Source organism: Pseudorca crassidens, chromosome X, assembly GCF_039906515.1.
Source record: "Pseudorca crassidens isolate mPseCra1 chromosome X, mPseCra1.hap1, whole genome shotgun sequence".
Taxonomy (NCBI): Eukaryota; Metazoa; Chordata; class Mammalia; order Artiodactyla; family Delphinidae; genus Pseudorca; species Pseudorca crassidens.
This window is the reverse complement of record NC_090317.1, coordinates 30870508-30884455: the sequence shown is the minus strand read 5'-3', so window position 1 is coordinate 30884455 and position 13948 is coordinate 30870508. Positions and strand designations below refer to the sequence as shown.

The window sequence follows — 13948 nt, the reverse complement described above, 5'->3', positions numbered from 1 at the left end:
CTTCTCCTTTGTCTTTGGATGTGGGGTATCTTTTTTGGTGAGTTCCAGCGTCTTCCTGTTGATGATTGTTCAGCATTTAGTTATGATTCCGGTGTTCTCGCGAGAGGGAGTGACATACAAAATCTGGTCTCGCGCCCCTGCACAGTGGCACGTCCGGCGCCTGGTAGGGCCGAGCACCTGGGAATCCTATCCCCTTATGTATCCATCTGGAAGCTTTTGACAGATAGATGTTTGGTTTATGGGTGATGGGCCATCATAATGCCTAAATCAGTTACACTACCCTCTTCTAGCTTTGAAAATTCTATTCTGAGACATTTGACAATTTCTATTCTCTAATTTGCTTGCCTAAGGTGTGACAGGTGCACAATAACTTTTCATTTCCATGCTGCATTATAGGATAATCTTTTTGAAGACATTTTAAGTGACAGTTAGGGAATTCATGTGAGTTAAAATTCACCAGTGTTATCAATGTGAAAATAACTGAAGTGACGATCAAATGAATAGATTCATAGCTAACTTCTAGTACACGCAGGCTCCAACAACCAAGGCACACTTTAGTCCTCTGTCGGCATCTGGCAGATTTCTTTCAACAGAAGTCATAAGATTCATCCTCATTTCAGAATAGGTAATGTGAAAAAGTCTTAGAATCAAAGAAATATGGTATTTAACTATTTGGGAAAAAAATGGGATTGTCCAAGTGAATTGGATATCTTTGTACTTTATGATGCTGCGTATAACAATAGTAATGACAAAACTCTTGAGATACCTAAAACTAAAAGTTCACTTTTATGGAGTAAGTATTTTTTTTATATGGTGATAAAATAATCAATGTCAATTTCTCCGTAGAACTACTTTCTGCTTTCTTCTTCAATGGATAAAACAGTCAGGCTATGGCACATTTCCAGAAGAGAATGCCTTTGCTGTTTTCAGCATATAGATTTTGTCACTGCCATAGCTTTCCATCCAAGAGTAAGTATTTACATGTTTTTTTGTTATACTATGAGGAAGGTGAGGGAACCAGGTTTCTCTGGAGGGTAATTGGACTACAGGAAAAAAATTATTAATATCCAATAGTTAAGAGCAACTTGATTTAGTGTTTCATTCTGCTTTAAAAATAAGAAAGGAAATAAATATTGTGCTAATCTTCATTAGAAGAGCTGGAAATATTATAGTCTAAATATGACAGTGAAAAGTCATCCCAAATCTTTAATAAGACCTGCAGGGCATAAATAAAGAAATAAAATATCTTATTAAAGAGGAGAGAGGTTGGAGACAGTGGAAGAAGAAAAGACGGCAGGTAAATAAATGAGAAAGGGAAGCATATAGGCAGGAATAGTTGTAGGAGGTTCAGGAAGGGAAGAGACAAAGAGGAAAAGATTGAAAGAGGCAAAGACCAAAATTCATTACAAGATAGACTGAATTCCTATTTCAGGTCTGAAAACATTGTTAATCTTGAGATCCCTTCATACTCATTTTCAATGTAGAAAATCCTTTAATATCTTTCCTCTAGAAAGAATTTCATATGATTTCAACTAAAGGAGAAAAATCTACCATCATGGACTCCAGAGCTATCTTACGCCCTTATAGGATAGAGCCACCAAATGCATGAGGCTAGAGTAGTTTTAGTTCTTTGCAGCTGTAAGCACAAGGGATGTCACGTGTTGGCACTGCTTCACTAGCTAGGTTGAAATAAGTGGAGGGCTTGAGCTGACCCTCGTTGACTTTCCCTCCACTACATTTGTGTATGATTACATTTCCAATCATGTCCTCATCTCTATGTGTTTAGTACCCATTGTCTTTTTAATGCAACCTTTCAATTATATTGACATTTCTTTCTCTCCTTCCCCAAATTAAGAGAGAAGAATGACTTTTTTCTCTCAATATAATTTCCCTCCCTGGGCAGGCTTATAACATAGGCAGTAATAATTCTGAACCCTTAGAGAAGATTTTATTAAGAACTTTTGAAAATTAAAAATGCTTAATCTATGTTAATACTGTATCAGTTTTGACCATCAAGCTTTCGAGGCTTCTTTCTAAATAATATCCCCATCCTGTCACCTAAGGGTGCAACAAAAGGGTAGATTTTACCCCTGTCAGCACCTGTGAGCAAAATCCCCCCACCTCTATTTTAACTATAATGTATCAAGATGGAAAGAGAGGGGTATTAGGTGGTAATAGTTATCTATGTAGTACTTTATTATTAAGGTTTCTGTTTAGTCAATAATTTTCCTATAATTTTATTTGGTTTTATTTTGGAAGCTGAAAAGCCTTATTTCTAAAAATTCTACTGACCTGGAGAATTTATGAGAGGGGCTAGGGAAGAGTGGGGTGGTGTTGACATTTTCCTAGGAAATATGACTCTATCAAATAATGTTACCTAGAAGAAACGAAGCAGAGTCATAAAAGAAATAGCAAAATGGAGATACACACACATGTACACACATGTATATATGTATGTAAATAAAATTCTGAGTTGTAAGACCAAGATGAAGTATTTTTATTTGTTCAGCACTTCTGCTGGTAGACATTGAGTTGAGCCTACTGTACCATAGCCATAAAAATGCCTATTCTATGAAGGTTATCCTTGACGGGCTTGAGAAGTGGGTAAGAATAATAATCTTGAGTGGAGAAGAAAATCTGTTTCTTGTTTTGGCATCCCAATTATTTTATTTTCTTTTTAATTCTTATGTTACCAAAAATTAGAGCAGCTTCATGGTAGGCTTGGTTTAGTTTAGAACAGGGTTTCTAAACCTTGGCACTAATGGCATTTGGGGTTGGATAATTCTTTTTCGTAGAGAGAGGAAAGGCTGTCCTGTGCATTGTAGGCTGTTTAGCAGCATTCCTGGCCTCTACCCACTTGATGTCAGTAGCGCCCCACCCTCTAAATTGTGACAATTCCAAACTGTCTCCAGACATTGCTAGATGTCTCCTGTGGGGCCAGGCTGCCCCCAGCTGAGAACCCCTGGTTTGAGATTGAGAATTTAAATAGTGAAGCAATTCTCTGCTGACAGGGTATCAGAGTTCCAAAACTTGACTGGTTCTGTGGGCTAACTGGCATTAGTTACTCTTTTATCCATCTGTTACATGTATCCCAAGGAAGGTATGGGCAAATGTACCATTTTAGGATAGTATTTCCCAAAGCATGTTCCTTGAATTGCTAGCCCTGCTAGATATCCCTACCTGACACCCAAAAAAGTCGCCCGTTAAAGATTCAGAGTGCGTGTTAACTGAGAATCCTGTTTAACTTTGTGTAACCCAGAATTTCTCAAACTTATTTGACCACAGAACCCTTCTACACAATGTATACTCAAACACATTATCTATTAACATCTATACCTTGGGAAAAGCAGTTTAAGGGTATGATAAAGTGATTAGAATGTCATTCCTCCAAAATGAATACTGAGGTTTCTAATTGTTGTTATTTTTAGTGACTGAAATAATGCTTACTTTAATACTTTTAAAATGAAATCTATATATTTTAACATTATTTCTAATAGACTTAATGTATCGATTTGCTAATGAGTTTTTCTTCATGTGATAAAATGAAACCTTCCTCTTTCATCACATTTTTAGGATGACAGGTATTTTCTAAGTGGGTCATTGGATGGAAAGCTCCGCCTTTGGAACATACCTGACAAAAAAGTGGCTTTGTGGAATGAAGTAGATGGTCAAACAAAATTGATCACAGCTGCAAATTTCTGTCAGAATGGCAAATATGCAGTGATTGGGACATATGATGGCAGGTGTATTTTCTATGATACAGAGGTAAATGACTGTCTTGTATAAATTACATACTTGAATACATAGATACTTTTGTGGTTTGGAATAAGTTGGTGTATCCTGTCTGGGCTTTAACTGCCTTATCTGTAAATTGGGACAAATAATACCATGTTTGTCTGTGAGTTGGCTCAGATGATCTTTGAGTTTCTTTCTAATTCTGATCTTTTTAAATTGTGATTTTTTTTTTTTAGCATTTGAAATACCACACACAGATACATGTCCGATCTACCAGAGGGCGCAACAAGGTTGGAAGAAAAATTACTGGCATTGAACCTTTACCTGGAGAAAATAAGGTACTAGGTATTCAAAACCATCTGTCTCCACACTATATATAGACTCCTGAAAGTAAGTTCTTCATATCTTAGCTAAGAATATATTTCCTTTCCTATGGAATATTGCTTTTTCTAGTTTTGAGATATATTCTGTATGTGTCTAACACCCTTTTTTGGTTGTACCTTAGCACAAATTAAAAGATGGTATTTTTAACTTTTCCTTTGATTTGTTTTTAGATACTGGTAACTTCAAATGACTCCAGAATCAGACTATACGATCTTAGAGATTTGTCACTGTCCATGAAGTATAAGGGTTATGTCAACAGCAGCAGCCAGATCAAAGCAAGTTTCAGGTAAATTGACAATGAGGAATTCCCAAAAGGGATCAGAACATTTCTCCCCTACTCCCATTTTTCCATTGATCTATGGCTTATGTTTATATGGTGCTGTTAGTTACTTTGCAGTTTTACAACTGTTGTCTCATATTATCAGTCCTACTTACATTATCCAGCTGTTTGGTAGAGTTCGAATTGCCCCTGCTCTGTGGATGAAGAAACCAACACCCAGAAAATTAAGTAATTTGCCTAAAGTCACACTGGTAGTTGCAGAACCAGGATTAGAAGACCCAGCTCCAGAATTTGTGCTTTTGTACTTTCATGTATGCTTTCTAAGAGGAGATTTACCCCACCACCGCCCACCCCACCCATGGTCTTGATCCTTTTAGGTACAGAAGCTAATAAAGCATTTCGAGACCCTAAAGTACAGTGTCCTGTACTTACACCTTTGCATATCATTATTATTTGAACTGTTAGTTTGGGATCTGCAGGCTCTCCTGAAATACCTACCTTTTCTTCCTTTATAGCCCTCCTTATTTCAGCTCTTTTCTTACCAGTTCTCCTTTCTTCTTGAATTACCCAGTAATTTAATTGGTAAAGCATTCTGCTTCTCTCTTTTATCTCTTAAGTAGGCACTCATCCCAGTGTGGGTTAACCCAGCAGCAGTTACCTAGAGCTTCGATGAAAATACTAATGCCACTGGCCACCCATGTCAAACCTACACGTTCAGGACCTCTGGAGTGAGACTAGGAGTCTGTATTTCAACAAGTTCTCTTGGCTGTTTTCTTAGGTGTTTCGAACTAGGAAGCTCTGATAGAGGGAAACCTAAAAAAACCCACAACTTTGATTTTTTTTTTCTTTCTTCCCTAAATGTAGCCATGATTTTAGTTACCTCGTTAGTGGCTCAGAAGATAAGTATGTTTATATCTGGAGTACTTATCATGACTTAAGCAAGTTTACTTCAGTGAGGAGAGATCGTAATGACTTTTGGGAAGGTATTAAAGGTAAGTAAATGCATACTTTTATGTGTCTTATAAGTGAATAAAGTTAAAATGGAGATGTATTATAAGTAAATTTGTATAGGCTTTATTTCAGAGAGATAGTTTGGCAGTTTTAACTGCTTTCACATTGTATTGGCTTTGTTTGATTTTTCTGTACCAAGGAAGAACATATACTTGTCTAAAATTTGAGAAGTCATGGAATCTCAGAACTTGTATGTGGTTTTGGTGGGGTTTTTTTTTTAACATCTTTATTGGAGTATAATTGCTTTACAATGGTGTGTTACTTTCTGCTTTATAACAAAGTGAATCAGTTATACATACACATATGTTCCACTGGTGGTTTGATAGGGATTGCACTGAATCTGTAGATTGCTTTGGGTAGTAGAGTCATTTTCACAATGTCGATTCTTCCAACCAAGAACATGGTATATCTCTCCATCTGTTTTGTATCATCTTTAATTTCTTTCATCAGTGTCTTATAGTTTTCTGCATACAGGTCTTTTGTCTCCTTAGGTAGGTTTATTCCTAGGCATTTTATTCTTTTTGTTGCAGTGGTAAATGGGAGTGTTTCCTTAATTTCTCTTTCAGATTTCTCATCATTAGTGTATAAGAATGCCAGAGATTTCTGTGCATTAATTTTGTATCCTGCTACTTTACCAAATTCATTGATTAGCTCTAGTAGTTTTCTGGTAGTCTTTAGGATTCTCTATGTATAGTATCATGTCATCTGCAGACAGTGACAGCTTTACTTCTTCTTTTCCAATTTGGATTCCTTTTATTTCTTTTTCTTCTCTGATTGCCATGGCTAAAACTTCCAAAACTATGTTGAATAATAGTGGTGACAGTGGACAACCTTGTGTTGTTCCTGATCTTAGAGTAAATGGTTTCAGTTTTTCACCATTGAGAACGATGTTGCCTGTGGGTTTGTCACATATGGCCTTTATTATGTTGAGGTAAGTTCCCTCTATGCCTACTTTCTGGAGGGTTTTTATCATAAGTGGGTGTTGAATTTTGTCGAAAGATTTTTCTGCATTTATTGAGATGATCATATGGTTTTTCTCCTTCAGTTAATATGGTGTATCACATTGATTGATTTGTGTATATTGAAGAATCCTTGCATTCCTGGGGTAAACCCCACTTGATCATGGTATATGATCCTTTTAATGTGCTATTGGATTCTGTTTGCTAGTATTTTGTTGAGGGTTTTTGCATCTATGTTCATCAGTGATATTGGCCTGTAGTTTTCTTTCTTTGTGTCATCTTTGTCTGGTTTTTGTATTAGGGTGATGGTGGCCTCGTAGAATGAGTTTGTGAGTGTTCCTCCCTCTGCTATATTTTGGAAGAGTTTGAGAACGTTATGTGTTAGCTCTTCTTTAAATGTTTGATAGAATTCGCCTGTGAAGCCATCTGGTCCTGGGCTTTTGTTTGTTGGAAGATTTTTAATCACAGTCTCAATTTCAGTGCTTGTGATTGGTCTGTTTATATTTTCTGTTTCTTCCTGGTTCAGTCTCGGAAGGTTGTGCTTTTCTAAGAATTTGTCCATTTCTTCCAGGTTGTCCATTTTATTGGCATAGAGTTGCTTGTAGTAATCTCTCATGATCCTTTGTATTTCTCCAGTGTCAGTTGTTACTTCTCCTTTTTCATTTCTAATTCTGTTGATTTGAGTCTTCTCCTTTTCTTTCTTGATGAGTTTGGCTAAGGGTTTATCAGTTTTGTTTGGCTTCTCAGAGAACCAGGGTTTAGTTTTATTGATCTTTGCTGTTGTTTTCTTCAGTTCTTTTTCATTTATTTCTGCTCTGATCTTTATGATTTCTTTCCTTCTGCTAACTTTGGGAGTTTTTTGTTCTTCTTTCTCTAATTGCTTTAGGTGTAAGGTTAGATTGTTTATTTGAGATATTTCTTGTTTCTTTTGGTAGTATTGTATTGCTATAAACTTCCCTCTTAGAACTGCTTTTGCTGCATCCCATAGGTTTTGGGTCATCGTGTTTTCATTGTCATTTGTTTGTAGTTATTTTTTGATTTCCTCTTTGGTTTCTTCTGTGACCTCTTGGTTATTAAGTAGTGTATTGTTTAGCTTCCATGGGTTTGTATTTTTTACAGATTTTTTCCTGTAATTGATATCTAGTCTCATAGCATTGTGGTCAGAAAAGATACTTGATACGATTTCAATTTTCTTAAATTTACCAAGGTTTGATTTGTGACCCAAGATATGGTCTATCCTGGAAAATGTTCCATGAGCAGTTGAGAAGAAAGTGAATTCTGTTGTTTTTGGATGGAATGTCCTATAAATATCAATGAAGTCCATCTTGTTTAATGTATCATTTAAAGCTTGTGTTTCCTTATTTATTTTCATTTTGGATGATTTGTCCACTGGTGAAAGTGGGGTGTTAAAGTCCCCTACTATGATGGATTTGGTTTCTTTTAAGAAAATATTTTTGGGTTTTAAATAGTTCTTAGTTACTTATATGTTAGTTTTTAAAGGTACTTGCATATAACATACACTATTATGTTTTTTGAAGTATTATGCTTTTTGTCTTGATGTTTAGAATCAAGTTTATTAGTTGTCTTAAAGTAAATTTTTTTCCGCAGCCCATAATGCAGTTGTTACATCAGCCATCTTTGCTCCAAACCCAAGTTTGATGTTGTCTTTGGATGTGCAGTCTGAAAAATCAGAAGGGAACGATAAAGGTGAAGATGCTGAAGTTTTGGATAACATGCCCTCTGGTAGGTATTCATATTTTATTTGTCCTTCGTTTTCTCTAGTCAGCCTTTAATAGCCTCATTGACCTGTGGGTATTATGAGGGCTTCATGAGTATGAAGAATATTTCCTTTATGTAACATAATGGTTGTCAGATGTTCATTTCTGAACATTTTGGTAATATAGTTCTTGCAAGTTTTACTTCTTTTAAATTCACCTGGGAATTAAAACTGAAACTTTTGAAAGTTGGTAATTTTTTTTATGGACAACTATTCTCTTTAGAGAAATGCAAACCAGACATAAATACATACAAGATAAATTATCTGTCTCTGCTGCACTATAATCTCTGTGAGGACAAAGATTTTATGTGTTTTATTTATTGTTGTAGGGCCAGTGCCTAGCACAGTGCTTGCCTGCATATAGTAGGTGCTTAATAAACATTTACTGAATAAGTGAATTAAACCAAAATGAAAGCAGTGTCCTTTTCTAATTGCCACAAATTTACAGCTTCTCATAGATAACTATTTACAAGCCAGTAATTCTTGCCCTTTGCAGCAAATACTTTGAGAAGGAATAGTACTTTCAATTATATAAAATGCTCAGATTAGGAAGTAAAAAGAAACCGTCAAGTAGTATTGAGTGCCAATTATATAAAAATGGTCCCTCTTAATTCTTAAGAGTAAGGTAAAACCATGGAAACTTGGACCAGTTGTTAATGAAAACAAGTTTGTATTGTTAAAATCTATTGCAGAATATTTTATTAAATGTGTTTTCTCACTTTAGAGACTATAACCAGGCCTTGTAGAGAGTTATAAAGTCACAACAATAGATACAATGTAGTAAGAGTGCTTCTAAAAGTATTTGAATACTAAAAAGTTCTCAAGCATTTTTCTCATTTAATATCAAGTAATTTCCCTTGCGGCATTATTTGCACTATACACTGTACTAAATACACTATTTTTTCTGTCTGTGAAGAAAAATTTTGATAGCAAAGATGAACTTCAGTCTAGCACTTCTTTCTTTTATTTTTTAAATTTAAATATTTATTTATTTATTTATTCATTTGGTTGCGCTGAGTCTTACTTGTGGCAGGCAGGCTCCTTAGTTGTGGCATGTGGGATCTAGTTCCCTGACCAGGGATTGAACCCAGACCCTCTGCATTGGGAGCATGGAGTCTTATCCACTGTGCCACCAGCGAAGTCCCTAGCACTTCTTTTATTACCAGATTTAAAAATCAACCAACTCAGAATTATTACACCTTTACTAAATGCCTGTTTGGAAATTTCTTTTCATTTTCTTTTTTTTTTTTCTCACAGTCAAATCCTACTTCTCTCTTCTAAATTAAGTCATTTGGTTGGGTTTTTTTCCTTTTCTTTTTCCCCAATACCTTTTTACACTCTGCACATTTCCCCTACACATTGAACAGAAAATTCTAGCTTTTTAAACCATTTGAGGAAAAATGAAAAGTACCTTTTTTAAACTTCTCAAACTGCACCATATTAACATGGTTCAGTTATTACTTCACTGCGTCCTTTTTAAAGAGGCACAACTTTGGATCATACTCAGATTTGTGTTTGCTGTTTTGTACCTGTGTAGATATACTCTAAGAATAAACTCTTAAACTCGGGGTATGAGATCATAAAATATATCTGATTGCCCTCCTCTTTATTCTGACGTATTTGGCAACTTAAGCTTCAGTTTTCCTCATGTTTAAAATGGTGATAATACCTCGTTTATAAGGTTGTGATATGGGCAGAAGACCTCAATAGACATTTCTCCAAAGAAGACCTACAGATGGCCAACAGGCACATGAAAAGATGCTCCACATCGCTAATTATTAGAGAAATGCAAATCAAAACTACAGTGTACACACACACACACACACACACACACACACACACACAGGAATATTGCTCAACCATAAAAAAGAATGAAATAATGTCATTTGCAGCAATGTGGATGGACCTAGCGATTATCATATTAAGTGAAGTAAGTCAGGGAAAGACAAATATATCACTTATATGTGGAATCTAAAAAATAGTACACATGAACGTATTTACAAAACAGAAACAAACTCACAGACATAGAAAACAAACTTATGGCTACCAATGAGGAAGGGGGGAGGGATAAATTAGGAGTATCTCCAAATCACTTTGCTGTACACCTGAAATTAACACTATTTTAAATCAACTATACTTCAATTAAAAAAAAAAGATACAGCTGACAACTAAAAAAAAAAGACAAACCAAGGTTGTGAGAAGAATTAAAGATAACACATGTAAGGTGTCTAGCAAAATGCCTGGCATGTAATAGACATTATCATCTTCATTATATTGTATCTTATAAGGCATTTCTATATATATATATATATATATATATATATATATATATATATGATGAATTATTTTCTTCTCTAGCCTTTCTGATATCCCTCAGTTGTTTGCTGCTGCTTCTGCTGCATAGCACTACTTTGAGATATACCAAAAGTGTGGTTAGGAATGTTCAGCAGCTTAGCATATGTTTTTAACAAATCTAAGTGAAACCATTTTGTCTAACTCATCCTGTACACAACTTCCCAGTTAAAGTTTGGATTATTTTCTTCCTTAGTAATCAGTCCTTCTTAAGCCCACAATTTTTGCCTATGCATAATAGTTAACACTGAATTTTGTTCATTAAATGTTTTTACCAGCAAATGTAAGTGGTAAGCGTTTTTGCCATTCAGCGTAGTAGCTACATGGTTCTTCAGTATGGACTGGAAAGGCAAAAGGTTCTCTCAGCATTCACAGAGTGATCGTGTGTGCTTCATTTCATGGCAGTTCCAGTATGTCTGCTGTACAGTAAACCTTACTGTCAACCTCATTAGTGAACCCTGTTGGCAAAAGACTTGCCCAGCTGATCCCATCCTGCCAACATTCCAGTCCTGGGGCTGAATAACATGCTAGCCTCTTGTCGCGAAATGAAGAATTAGACAACTTAGAGGCCTTGGCTGTCTGGGAGTAAATCCAGGCATCCTGGCCCCAAGGGACCATAATCTCTCCTTAGCTACCAGGAAAAGAGCAGCTAAGACAAGGTAAGTGGAAGTGAGCCTCAGAGAGGAGAGGTACAGGAGGATGAAAGGATCACAGGAGCAAGCCAGAAAAGAGAGACTGAAGGCTGGGAGAGGTTCTTCCACCCCAAAGGTAGAGGGTCATGGGCATGTGACAGTTGTGGCAGCAGGCTTCATATTCTTTTAAAATCAACTAAAAACTTTCTTTTATGCTTTTAAGGTATTATGAAGACAGATAACACAGAAGTTCTTCTCTCTGCTGACTTCACTGGAGCAATCAAAGTGTTTATTAACAAAAGGAAAAATGTATCTTAATTTGAAATGACATTTAAAATAAACATATCAGTAAGTTTCTATATGTATCAGAACTGAAAAAGAGTTATAGTGTTTCAGGCCAACATCCTTTTTTTAATTTTTATTGGAAGTTGTTCAAATATAATATATTTTTTGAGAGGCAACGTTAATGATCTAGTAAACCCGGGACTGATAGACTAGAAAGGAATGTAGCTAGAATAACATTGCCAAACATTAGGCTTTACGTTTTGTTATGTTTGTGTTATATAATTGTGAACATGCACAGGTTTCTGCATGAAAATATATTAATATATTAATCACATGTGTGTGCCTTTTGGTTACATGCACTAAATCTAACAGAGTTAAATTATTTCAGTGGCTCTTTTGGCCTCTTACTGAGGGCGAGTGTCTTGTTTCTAGCTTAAATAATTTCTTTTGCACAAAATTTCATTTTTAAGAGAAGTGGTATCTTTTGACTGAGTTAATATTTTTTAAATGTTATATAGGTTTTCAATAGGTCAACAACCATGTGTAAATGGTTTTTATAAATTTCTCAATTTGGGGACTTTTTTTGTGTGTGGTCTAAATTGTGGACTTAAGATTCTTTTTTTGTATGTGTGTATGTGTGTGTGTGTGTATATATATATATATATATATATATATATATATATATATATATATATATATATATTCTTTTTTTTTTTTGCCACACTGGAGCACAATGTTTCCTATGTAAAGAATTCTTTTCATTCTTTATCCATGAGCACCAGGCTTTGCTCACTTAAAAAAATTAAGCCACATTAAGGAGTGAGTCTTCTTTTTTTACAATAATGTAAAAATGGACAGTTTACATTTTTTAAAGCATTGTAGTTTTAAAAATTAAGCTGTTTTGTGTTGTTGAATTTGAAAGCCTTTGTAAATATTGATATAATGTACCAATGAAATAACATCTGGGGTGATGAACCCTGATAATGTTGTTGATGGTTAGCATATGTTTCTGAAAATTAAATATGTATTATTAAAAGTTGGTGGCCAAAACTTGTTAAACATATGACTTTATTTTCAGATGACTTCGGTAAATTGAGAAATGTAAAAAAACCAAAATCTTGTTTTATAATTTGATTTTTAGCAAGCAGAGATCAAATTTTGGACCCCTAAATTATAATGCATTAGCTACATACCTTTAAGAAAAAAAGTTTTTAATTCTAGTTCTAAAATGAACACTGCTAACAGTTCATCTGTATGCTTATATGTTCTTTACTGCATTTGTTTTCAGCATATAGGTGAGAAGCTGGAGAGCCGTGATCACATCCTTATCAATCAGCATGGTCTTTTAAAAAAAATTTTATTTTATTTATTTATTTTTGGCTGCGTTGGGTCTTCGTTACTGCACATGGGCTTTCTCTAGTTGCGGTGAGCGGGGGCTACTCTTTGCTGCGGTGTGTGGGCTTCTCATTGCGGTGGCTTCTCTTGTTGCAGAGCGTGGGCTCTAGGTGCACGGGCTTCAGTAGTTGTTGCTCGCGGGCTCTAGAGCACAGGCTCAGTAGTTGTGGCGCACGGGCTTAGTTGCTCCGCGGCATGTGGGATCTTCCCGGACCAGGGCTCGAACCCGTGTCCCCTGCATTGGCAGGCGGATTCTTAACCACTGAGCCACCAGGGAAGCCCATCAGCATGGTCTTGAGGTGTCATGGATTTTCTAGTTCATTGCATATTATTTGCCTTGGTTTTACCCCTATGCTGCTTTCTTCCTCTTGCCAGTGCTTTGCTTTCTCCTTCCCCTCCTCTCACCTCCCTCACACTTCTCTCCCCACCTCTGCTCACTTTTCTGTACTCTACCTGACAGACCGAGTTGTTATGCCATTGGTTTTTTAACCAGTCACTTTCGTAGTCTCAGGGTCTGGATGGCAGTGTGATTGGTCTAGTGTGTCAAAGAATTCAGTGTCTTCAACCCTCTTGGCTTTCACTGACTTCTGCCTGAGGCCTTGTAGTCTGCTGCGGTGCTAGATGTTTCAACTGCAGATAATCAGGGTGTTGCCAATATGAATATTTCCTGATAGGTTTTATGTGGTTTCTTGAACAAAAAGGCAAAAAATAGTTGGGATGCAAGCTTAAGAGAACAATACTGACACTTCTAAATTTCGTTTTATAAATTGTTGGCTATCACTATATAAATACACTGCGAAGTTACAAGTCAGAAAGTGAGTTTGAAAAGGTAGCATGAAGATGTATACAAAGAAAAATTGAACAATATTTTTCCCTAAAATGAATATTAGAAACTCACTGTAATAAGTTGTGCGGTATTATAGGAAGGAGCACAGATTCTAGAATTAGATAAACTTAGATTTGTTTTCCTCTGTTAGCACCTTCCTTCAGCAAGTTATTCTGTATTAATTTCCATGTCCTTATCTGTAGTACAAGAATATCTAATGGAAATTATAAAGATTTACTGAGAAATCGTGTATGTATAAAGCTTGGTACCTAGCCAGTAGGTGTACTCAACAAACACACATTTCTCACTGCC

At 35.8% G+C, this 13948-nt stretch overlaps 1 protein-coding gene across 1 annotated transcript in view; it reads left to right on the top strand.

Moving 5' to 3' along the window:
• WDR44 (WD repeat domain 44) overlaps window positions 1–12474 on the top strand; it is an 81182-nt gene extending 68708 nt beyond the window's left edge. Inside the window, exons 14-20 of the mRNA XM_067723392.1 lie at window positions 847–969; window positions 3574–3765; window positions 3972–4073; window positions 4290–4405; window positions 5264–5391; window positions 7978–8112; window positions 11354–12474. Of these exons, the coding sequence (XP_067579493.1) occupies window positions 847–969; window positions 3574–3765; window positions 3972–4073; window positions 4290–4405; window positions 5264–5391; window positions 7978–8112; window positions 11354–11448 (891 nt within the window). The 3' untranslated portion in view covers window positions 11449–12474. The remainder of the gene's footprint in view (window positions 1–846; window positions 970–3573; window positions 3766–3971; window positions 4074–4289; window positions 4406–5263; window positions 5392–7977; window positions 8113–11353) is intronic.
• The last annotated feature ends 1474 nt before the right edge of the window (window positions 12475–13948 follow it).